General features: G+C 35.8%; 1 protein-coding gene across 5 annotated transcripts in view; it reads left to right on the forward strand.

The window, feature by feature from the left end:
• Nucleotides 1-12001, forward strand: part of STS (steroid sulfatase) — a 106633-nt gene that overhangs the window by 29073 nt on the left and 65559 nt on the right. For all 5 annotated transcript variants that reach the window (XM_058018282.1, XM_058018283.1, XM_058018284.1 and 2 more), the window contains one exon: nt 5095-5518. In XM_058018282.1, coding sequence (XP_057874265.1) covers nt 5095-5518 — 424 coding nt within the window. The remainder of the gene's footprint in view (nt 1-5094; nt 5519-12001) is intronic.

The following is a 12001-nucleotide window of genomic DNA, read 5'->3' on the forward strand; positions in this document are numbered from 1 at the left end:
CAGCATAAATATCCAGTGATGGGCAAAAGGAATCATACTAGGTTAATATTAAATAGAATTGGAATTAATGTCATAAAAAGTATAACATTAAAGATTTTTGAATTTTTTTTTTCTTAATTTGGCCACTGACTTATTGCACACTGCTTATATTTTAGAAGATTCTTGAGAAGTTCAATTTGTATTACATAATATGTTTCTGTACTGAAATTGCCAGGGAATAGTTGTGCAGAGAACATCACACTGAAATATTACTAAATTGATTTAGATGAAGGATGCATGCAATTTGTTTTTTAAATGAAACAGAAACTTGCAATTTTGAGAGTAATTTTCATTTAAAAACCCAGGATGTTTAGCAAGGCTAACAATTCATGCCAGTGTTCAGAAAATGTCTGTATTGTGTAGATAAACCAGTGTCAGCGTTCTAACTAAAAATCCTACTTAGCTATATCTCAGTCTTATAAAGCATAAAATGCCATGATCTCCTGAAAGAATGAAAATAGAAAACCAGAAATTCTTATCAGAAGTGTATTTAATGTACATGTATTTCAACCATAGTTCAAATAGTTCATAGTTTGAACAAAAAAGTTGTTCATAATTTGTCACGTTCCTTGTGGAGTTGATTTCTATTTCTCTGTATTCAATTAAAGACTAGGATTTTTCTGTTTGTAACAAGCACCGTAATACAACTCATTTTCTGGGGCTGACCCAGTTAATGTTCTTTTTTTAACTACTTTTACAGCAGCATGACAGCTTGCCACTTAGATCTCCAGAAGTTCTCTCCATGATGCTTAATGAACAATTCTTCCAAGTGGCCTGAGTGATAGCTATGAGACCATAAAATGTAATATTACCATATCCTTAGAGTATAATGAAGGTTTCCAAAAATCAAGAAGTGCATTAAAATTAGGGATAAAGCATATGTAAATGATAGAAAGAAAAATTATGTAGATTTGAAGACTAGATAGACTGTCTGATTCACAACCAGCATATTTTCTGCCTTTGCTGGTGTTCTTATCACATCATATTGGTCTAGGTCAGGGAGTCTTTGCTTGGTTCAATCTAATTCAGCAATTCCCAAAGAACTAATTGTCAAATCCTGCACCAGTGATGGATTGGCATAAGGTTAATTTGAAGCCTTTCTGATCCTCAAGCCTGTAGTGTCATTCCTACTATTTTGGTAAATCTCCTCTCTGATGACAGTATTTTTCTTCCCTAGGTGCATTTTTGTTTCTTTTTAAATGTTTTTTTCTCCTCTGAATATGTGCTTTCTTTTGTTTGATATGTCCCAAAATATATTTTATCTATAAATCTACTTTATGTATACATTTTCCTACCTCATTGTTTTCCCCTGTGACATAAAGAAGGTGACAACCAATAGATCTGTCAGGAAGGCATACAATCAGATCTGCAACAAAACGAAGTTCTATCAAAAAAAGCAGATGCATAGAATAGATATTATTTCACCAGTTGGAAGAAATGCTGATGTTTTGTTGGAAATTGCTATTCATAATACAAAAATTCCCCTTACATTTGATAGATAGTGTTTTAACTACTGCTATACTCAATTACAGTAAAGGTTCATTTTCTCACTGGTGCTATCCAGTGTGTTGTCCAGCATCCAGAGAAGTTTAAAATCCACCTATGTAGCTTATCTCCGGTGCTAAAATACTAATTGATAACTGGTACTTATTTCTTTCAGAATGAAGTATTTTAATGTTTGGATAAATCACAGTAGTAAGGTGTCCAAGATTGACTGAGTGTATGGAGTGGAGTTAGTACAACAGCTATTTATAAAACAGCCTAAAATCTGTCCGTGTGAATACCATATGTACATACAGTTTTAATAAATTTTGCTGTGTACTTCAAATAAATATATTTCCTAAGAACATAAAATATTTCTGTTTGCATCTTGCTCCACATCTTGTATCTTGCCATTTATCTGAAAAGCACAGAATCATTCCAAAAGAAATATATCATTACATAAAAATCAGTCTTTGTACCAAAACCACTACAGTATTTTTCCTTTTTCTGCTATCTGAGGGAAAAATACAGGGGAAACATGGATTTCTGTAGTGTCCTTAGGATTCTGCATTTTGAAAAATGGAGTTTTAAGTGAAATTTCTTGGCTGAATAGGACTTGCTTCTCACGTCCACTTGCCTTTCATTGCATTGTTTTCGTTCTGCAGAAGTTTTAATTGTGGCTGATGGAGAGGGAAAAGAGCCTAGGTCTCAAATTATTACAGTACTTATAATTTACAATTAACAGAATAAATTTCACTCAAAAGCTTGGTAGAATCTGTTGAAATGCTTATGATGCTTATGTGAAGTGTCCATTCTATGAAGCATCACTTGGCAAAGAGATGAGAGCATTTTGCATTGCTCTCAGATTCAGAAGGGCCCCAGAATCTAAAGCACATTACAGTAATCTCTTCAAGCACTAGCTCAAGGCAGGGGTTATTGTCACAAGGAGTGAAGCAAAACATGTATTGTGCACCCAGCCATCACTTGCCTGTTCAGAGTAATGCAGGGTCTATCAAAACCTTCTACCTGCCCAGCCATTTGAGAATGGCAGTTGTGTCATTCTGTCACAGCTCCTGATAGCATTTGAGCAGGGGCTTTTGCTGCTTTTCTTGCTAACCTGATCTCTGCTTTGCTTGGCTTAAGTTGCTTCTCAACAAATCTTTTTCTGAGGCCCAAGTTTGTCTTGACATTGAACAATTCGTTGTACTTGCTAAAGAAGCCCTTTAGATAAAAATAGGACTTATATTTCCTCCTGCCCTAATTTGTTATTGCTAGGTTTTTCTGTCCTGGATTGTAGTTGAGATCCAGTTAAAAAATCCACTACATATCATAAAAAGTCACCTTGAAGGTATACTTAATTTGTTTTTGTTTCATTTTCATATTTTCTTGCTGAATTATAGTTACTTTGAGATTAATATATAATAGCAAAGAAAAAAAATATTAAGCCAGAAGAGCATTTATGTTCATGATTATAAGCCTCTACCTTTAAATCACTTATCCAACTTGATGACAGTTCTTTCATGCTCACTGTGTTATACCTCTGATTTATAATTATTCCATTAAGAGACTCATTCAAATATAAGAGAAAAATTGAAGCATTTCTTTTCAAAAATCTGCATCTTTGGGTGCTGGGAATGAAAATCAGAGTTTCAGCCTTACCTAGCCCTTTATAGCACCATTATAACTTCTTACATTTCAGTAAAATGGTGTGTACTGCTTGTTTTTTTAACTGACCACAGTAATTTTTACTGGACCATGTCCAAAGTAGTGACCAGAACCATTCTGTGCAGAATACCACCAGCAGAATACCACTTCAGGTGAGGGGCTATCTGACAGGGAAAAGTTCTGATGGAATGAGAAATCTGTAGAGGCCTTAATTTCACTGGCACATAAGCAGACCTGAAAATGTTTTATACCTGCTTTGATGATATACAGAAGTTACTTTTAACTTAAGACCATCGAGATATGTATGAGGACAATTGCACTCAACTATGCACTCAGATTCAAGATTTTTGCTTTTTCTCCACCTTTGCTGACAGACAAACTTAGTCATATGACATTCTCATCCTATAACTCAGTTCTGTTATTAGTAGAAGAGAAATAAGAACATCCACCTAATTTGCTAAATTTTAAAAAAGCAGAACTGATTCCCATGTTCACCTTCTTTGATGCTGCAGTACCTGCATTTGTCGCAGCCAAAGGAAAAAGTGCAGGATGAATACATTGTTCTGGAGACCCAGAAGGAGATGTTCAGAACTGTTTGCATTAGGACTCTCTTACAGTTGTGTAAAAACTGGCTTGGTTTGAAAAAGGGGACAAATTCTGTATATGCTATTTTTTTTTTCTGTTTTACATTTACTGCCATGAATATTTTGAATTCTCTGAAATAAGTATTTCAGATTTCTTTGGGGCAAGTTATGGGAATGAAGACTTACTGGATTTGTACTTTTTCTTGTTTATTTCTTTTGCAATCACAATCCCTGAATTATGCTGGTCATGTTTAGGTGTTTGATTCAGAAAAATAAATAAAGTTTGGCCCAGCAGTGTATAATGTGATCTGTTTTGTCAAGGCCAGCATGCTTTTTTAAAATATTCAGCATGTTTTCTTGCTGAGAGCAAAAATAGCTAGCTCTACCCATAAGCTAGCTCAATAAGCTTAACTGAATTTGAATTTTTTTTATAATTATGCATTTTATTCAAATAGCAGCTACCAGTTAGGTCTGTTGTGCTAAGCAATGCATAAGCATGTGGTAAGAGGTTGTACCTGAGTCATAGAATGAATTATCTAGATACTTACCATAATCAACATGAATATAGATTGTATTAGTATAATGCAAATCAGGCTCAGTGGTCAGACAGGGTCCAACATTATTGCAGAATTAGAGTGATTTCCTAGTGGTACAAAATGCTATGAGAGAGAATATTTGACAGCAATTTACTTGTTACTGTTGTTTTTATTTATATATATGAAATATAAATACAAAATAACCAGCCTTGTATATATGTGTGTATTTTGAGGGATGTTGGCAATTTCAGATATTTCACAATCATTTAAATAATAAATGCTTTAATAATTTTCCTATTCTTGATTTATTTTCTATTTGTTACTGTTTTCTTATTATTCTTTTGGCTTTTTTTTAACTATTCAAATTATTTGCCAGAAAAACTTCAGAAAATATATTTTGTACTTCTATATTTGTTCTTCCTCTTCAATCAGTAGCTGCTACAAAACAGTATTATCTTATCACAACTACACATGCCTAATTTCCAAAGGTAACTGTCTGTTAGGGCTCTGTTGCTCTTCAATGATCTGCTAGCCCACTCAGAATTTAATGTTCATCATCAGCAGCCATGTTAATCTATTTCTTACTGAGATGAAGAGGGAGACAAGAAAAATAAATCTTTGATGGAGGCACAAAGAAACTTTCAATAGAAAATAGTGATCCACACAGTAAAAGCTGGGAGCAGGAGGATATCAGCCAGATAGTGACTGCTTTATGTTTTAAATGATGCACATTAAAAGTAAGTGATGATTTAACTACAAAAACACTCCCTGTCCTTCTCTCTTTGTAGGAAAGTGGCATCTTGGGATGAACTGTGAAAGCAGTAGTGACTTCTGTCACCACCCTCTCAGTCATGGATTTGATTACTTTTATGGCCTTCCCGTGACCAATTTTAGAGACTGCAAACCTGGCCAAGGCAGTGTATTTTTAAAAGGTGTTCAGAGGGACCTTGTCATCCCAGTCCAAATTGCTGGGATCGCCCTTGTGTCTTTGGCAGTAGTGCAGTACATTGGCCTTCTCAAAGTACCCTTTCAAGCACTGGGTTACTTCTTGTTAATAATCACAATTTCACTTGTGGTTTTGATTTTTTTCTTCTATCATTTTCGACAACTAAACTGCTTTTTAATGAGAGACCATCAGATTATCCAGCAGCCACTGTCCTATGAGAACCTTACTCAGAGACTGACAAAAGAAGCCATGAAGTTTATTGAAAGGTAGGTTTCTAAGTGTTGTAAGTTAACATTGGCATCTCATGATGACAGTGCTCCTGAAAATTAGGAAAAAAAGTGATCTGGTGGGCACAGGGAATATGTTGTAATATATGTGATAGTAAGTTTTTTCCTTTAAAAGATGACATTAATCTTGTTGGTAGGAATGACTGTTTGGTTTCCTCCTGTCAGGTATGTAGCTAGTTTCTCTATAGAAAGGGAAATGTTTTATTCTTAAGAATTTCATGTAAATTGAAATATGAAAAATATTTTGTGGTGTGACTTAATTCTGTGAAAGCACAATGCAGGGTCATAATTCATGGCTTTTCTAGAATGGGGAGATGTTCTTCATCATTGAGTTGATGCATCCATTAAAAGGCATTCATATGGCTAATTTTTTAAGATACTGGCATTTTAGATGACTTTTATAACAGTAATTTTGAAAATATTTGATTTTCCAAAATTAGAGTGCTAGCCTCTGCATCTGGGACAGAAGAACCCCAGGCACCAGGACAGGCTGGGAGTGACAGGTCTGTGGAGAAGGAGCTGGGGGTGCTGGTGGACAACCATCTGTCCATGAGCCAGCAGTGGGTCCTGGGGGCCAGGGAGGCCAGTGGGATCCTGGGGGGCATTAGGGAGAGCATTGCCAGCAGGGAGGGGATCCTGCCCTCTGCTCAGCCCTGGTGAGGCCACATCTGAAAAGTTGTATCCAGCTCTGGGATCCTGAGGACAAGAGAGAGGCAGAGCTCCTGGAGGAGGTCCAGCAGAGGGCAATAAGGTTGATTAAGGGATTAGAGCGTCTCTCTTATGAGAAAGTCTGTGGTATCTGGGCCTGTTCAGCCTCAAGAGGAGACAGCTTAGAGAGAACCTCATCACTGTACATAAGTATCTGCAGGAAGGTGTCAAGAGGACAGACCCAGGCTCTGCTTGGTGGTGCCAAGCAATAGGACAAGAGGCAATGGGCAAAAGCTGATGTACAGGGAGTTCCAGGTGAACATGAGGAAGAACTTTCTAGTGCAGGTGACAGTGCCCTGGAACAGTTAACCAGAGGGATTTTGTAGTCTCCCTCACTGGAGGTATTTAAGAACTGTCTGGACATAATCCTGGGCCATGTTCTCTGGGATGACCCTGAGGGAGGTTGGTCCAGATGATCCCACTGTTGTCCCTTCCAACTTTACCCATTCTGTGATTCTGTGAAACAAAAGGGTGTTTTGAAAACAGTATTTTTAATAGCCATCATATTGGGCCACCTAAACATTGGGTTACAAAACCATCCTAAGTCATGGTTCATTTTTGCTAGGTCAGTTACTTTGTAATTGTTACCAAAGGGCTCTTAATGGGATTAAGTCAAAAAAGTATACATTTGTATATTCTAAAATAGAAATCAATATATTTACAGAAAAAAAAATATTTATTCAATTTAACTTCTGGAAAAAATATGTGTATGTATTTTTCTCCACCACTTTTGACACAAATTGTAGCATTTTTAAAAATACTAAATCAAGATAAAATCATATTCTAACATATAGAATTACTATTATCCTGAATTTCTATTCAACACCCCTGAATTACTATTCTTTAAAGTATGTAGCATTAGTTTCTGTGAATACATGCAAATGGTGTTGTTGCTGGATGAAAACACATACCGAGAATCTGCAGCTAAATTTTGTAGACTTAATGACTTTACAGAGCAACTGCTTCTAGCTGTTAGCAAGAAAAAATGTTTATCTAAAATCTTGATCTCATACTGCAATTTTTTATCATTTCCATCCTTATGAATATTTGATGTGGCTGTTTTTACATATTATACTGAAAAAATGGTTTTTATAACAAATTTCCTTAAATAAGTAAGTGTTCCCAACAATCAACATTTCCATAAGTATTTATAAATTAACTCAACCATCCTTATTTCCTCTTGGTGATGGGGATAGATATAAAGATGCCTTTTCAGATACATTGTAGATAATTTAACAGTGAAGTACTTTGTTATTACAAACACATGAACAAACACATTTGAAAATTGCTAAAAGATTACTTGCTTAGTGACCAAGCATCTGGTGATTTCAAAAGACTCTCAAGTACATGAACTATTTGTTGGTATATTCTTCCACTATTTGCAAGTATATAAAGTGTCTGTAGTGATACTGTTATGGGTATCTATTAATGTTTCGCTAATTTCAATGCCATGACAATAAAATGGTTGCCTCAAAATAGGTGAGTTCAAGATGGAAATTGATGGTAGAAAGCTAGTAACTCTTTTAACTGTATTAATATGTGTAATGTGCAAAGTGTTACCCTGTAGATTAGTGCTGCTGTTTGACCTCAGTGTTTAGAGCTGGCAAAATAATGTGTAATCTAAGTCATCATAGCTTTGTTGACCTAGCTAGAGGTAAGTGATTTTACATCATTTAGGCACTTGGCCTCAAATGTCAGTGTAGTTTTCAGACAACACTGATGTTAAATTGAAGTCAAGGTTAATAGCACATATTCATAATTTACAACAAACTTTGTTACAGGAGTGCTGCAATTACAGTGAGAATTATAACCCAGACTCTTCATAGTCAATGTTATATTAGAGAATATCCAAACATGTTAAAGTATTGAGAAGCAATTAGGGCATTTGAGCAATCTTAACTGTGCCCTTTAATGAATATATGCAAAGTATATGACCATAAACCTTACTCTTGGGGATATGAGTAATTGGATTAATATTCACTGATCTGCCCCTTGTGTTAGTGTGAGCAACAAAACCAATATTTGCTTTGACACACTAGTTCTGACATGATAGAGTTCATACCTGTTAAATCCAGAGCACCAGTAGACCATTGCTTTTATGATTAATCCACTGACTTTGGCCATTTGTAGGTGAATGGCCAATAAGAGGTAACCAGGTTGCAGAAGTGAAGGGCCACAAGTATTTTGAAAGTCATGGTGCTTAGCAGCATTCTTGTCATTCCAGTTCTTTCAGCCCTTTAGCCACATGTTTGAACACTGAACTTGTCACACAGTCTCGTTTTCTTTAGCTGACACATTAAGTAGCAAACTCAGTCATGTACGCTGTTAATTCTTGTGTACAATTATACCTGAGAGCAAACAATCCTGAAGTTAAAGAATTCAAGCTTTCACCTTACCTGGTTCTGAATACACGTTTCATCATCAAATTAAAATTATCAGATATCATCTGTCTTTTAGTTGGTTAAATAACTTTACAATAAATATACGATGAACCTCCAATCTTCACCAGCACTGATATTTCCTATAAAGCTTTTTATATGCTACTTTTATATGCAATGTATATGAACATATATTAATTTTCCAATTTTTTATCTATGTAAGTTTGTTTGCCTATTGCCTTTATTACCTCTAGAATTTCTTCGGAGTTCAGGTGATGGACTTCCAGACATTCTCTTTTCTAGTTGTTTCTCTGTAATTTTCGGTTTTGTGACTTGTATAAGCATCAGATTCTTCAGAAGGAATAGGCAAAGAAGGAGAGGAAGTGGGGTAGACCTTTATGTTAAGGAATATTTTGATTATCCAGAGCTTAATGATGGTAGTGATAGGTTTGAGTGCTTAAGGTAAGAATCAGGGGATAGGCCAACAAGGTAGACACCAAGGTGGGAGTATGTCATGGACCACCCAGACAGGATGAAGAGGAAGACAATATATTCTGTAAGCAGCTGGGAGAAGTCTCACAATTCCTGGCCTTTGTTCATGTGGGGAACTTCAGTTTACCAGAGCTAGAAATGCATTGCAGTGGACAGGAAACTGTGTGAGTGGTTCTTAGAGTATATGAAAGACAAGTTCCTGATATAGCTGCTGAGTGAGCCAACCTGAGGAGGTGCTGGACCTGTTCTCTGTGAACAGGGAAAGACTGGTGGGTGCTGTGGTGGCAGGAGCTGTTTGGGCACAGAGACCACAAAATGAGAGTTTGTGATTCCCAGCAAAATAAGGAGAGAAGTCTTCCATAACTACTACCTCAGACTGCTGGATGGCCAATTTTGGCCTGTGATTCTATATAATCATTAGAATTTGTATTTTTAAAGTCTTATAATATCTTCATAGTGTACAGCTATGTGCTATTTTGCTTACTTTGATCTGATCTTTAGAAAGGTGATATTGTATTTTATCTTCCTTAATCTAGTGTGTGCATATTACAATTTTTGTTTGTTCTTTAATGGACTGAAAGAGACCAAATACAAAATTCAATGCCCAAAAATGGCACTGGAGAAGAATGTATGCAATTACATGTGTCAGATCTGGTGTGTGAAAACAGGTAGTAGTTTAGTTGCTTACCCTAATTGTAAGTGGGCAGGTCAGCTCTGTGTATGTTAATTCTAATTGCTTTTTCCTGAGAGGAAGTGTTTACATGTCGTAAACCTAACAGAATGCTCTCTTGGTATTACAATGTATTTGAAAGTCAAATGGGTGCTACTTATTTCATGTTAAATTCAATGTGGTTGTCACTCATACATCTTCAGCATGCCTTTCAATGACCAGCTGCACAGAAAATCAAATTTTTCAAAATGCCAGGGTCTGTTTTCTGGTGCATCAGAAATTAACAACACAAAAATACCACTCTGTGATACAGAATACCTCTCTGAGAAATTTCTACACCTGATCACAACAAATAATAATATTTTTTAAAAGTCTAATGAAATCTGGTTTCTTGAAAACAGTATTTAAATACTAACATGATTATATTTAAAAACTGTGATGAAGGTGAATTTTAATCCTCTTGACTAGTTTTACCAGTCATAGATTGCATATGCATAGTGTTCAACATATTATAACAGTTAATAAGTTGTAAATTTTCTCCTTATCTATTCTATTTTAGTTCTTGAAACACTGTTGCAACACCTATTCTAATTCTTTGTTAGCTACTGTAGCAGACTGTGGTTTAGGGTTTTTCCATGTATCATTAGAGTTTTTCCATGTGTCATGTTGCACTGAAGTTACAGGTCTCAAATCCAGTGTTTTTATGAATCCTACAAGAATATTCCTTATAGTTACAGCTAAATAAAAATTATAGAGAAGAATTTGTGTATCTCTGTATGCATATAATGTATATGTGCACATATATTAGAAAATGTTGTAACTTATAAGCTCTAACAACTCTACTAGATCTTTGTGTGTTTTCTCCCAGACCTCTGATTATGCCTTTTGAACAAGAAGGTGACAGGAAGAAGGAGTGGGTTCATATAGGACTTTACCAAATCTTTGGATCATTTAAGAATTATTGGGGTCCTCACTAGTTCTGCAATGATTGACAGACTGAACGGTCAATGGAACACTTCTAAAACAGAGGTGGATCTGTATGCTGGACTCCAAAGCTTTGTGGATGAGAGGGTTTAGTTATGAGTTTAGTTTGTACTAGATAATATTTTTTTTTTTTCTTCATGCTTACAAAATTTTCTTTCAGAGGGGGAGAAAAGGTTGTATAGAAGGGAAATAAAAACATATGTGAAGTGTTTACCTTAAGTATTTAAAGGAAGCAATGAAGACATGAAATTGGAAAAGTAGAAGCATTTTATCTATTGGCATAGAAAAATTATTTAAAAAATGCAGATATAGTGGTAAAAAAATTCTACTTATAATATCTACTAGAAAGAGTCAGATTTTCTATATATTTACATTTTTCCTTATCTCTCTGTTACATTTTCAACACCTTTTGTGGTTCGTATAAGCTATCCCGCAGTAGTCTGGAGTTCTTTTTCTGATTTTGAAAACAATTGAAAATGTGACATCTGTGTTTGAAGGTGTATATTTTAAAACAGCAGGACAGAAACATCCATTCATAAATTCATTCAGACTAACAAGAATTTTAGCAGTGTTAGCAGTCTGAACAAAACAAAATCCAGCATATAGAACAGTCCTGCTTTCGTACAACTGAGCCAAAATTTGGCTTTTCCTCCTGCAGGAACAAGATTAATGAAGTGTATTCATCCACTGCTATCACAAAGAGCACTGTCTTACTGGTGATCTAATCTGGAAGTAGAGGAGGCATCTGTGGGGAATAGCACTAATTAATTTATCCACTGGGGGGATACTGAATAAGAAGAATTTTTTAATAGAAGGAAAATGACAGGAAAGGAAATGTTATGTTTCTATCTGCTTGTGTTGACACAGTGGTGATTCACCTAGAGTACTGTGTCAAGGTGTGGCACAAGAAAGATGTGGACCTCTTACAGTGGGTCCAGAGGAGGATCAAGAAGATGATCAATGGGATGAAACTGCTTTCCTATGAGGACAGGCTGTAAAAGCTGAAGTTGTTCAGCATGGAGAAGGCTCAAGAGAGACCTCATGGTCGCCTTCCAGTACCTTGAGGGGGCTTATAAAAGGAGGGAGAGGGAATTTTTATAAGGACAGATAGTGGCAGGTGATAGTTTTAAACTGAAAGGAGGCAGGTTTAGATGAGATATTATGAAGAAATTCATTACTCTGAGAGTGGTGAAGCGCTGGAACTGGTAGAGCAGTTGCAGATGCCCCATC

This window comes from Melospiza georgiana, chromosome 2 (assembly GCF_028018845.1).
Source record: "Melospiza georgiana isolate bMelGeo1 chromosome 2, bMelGeo1.pri, whole genome shotgun sequence".
In the NCBI taxonomy this organism is placed as follows: Eukaryota; Metazoa; Chordata; class Aves; order Passeriformes; family Passerellidae; genus Melospiza; species Melospiza georgiana.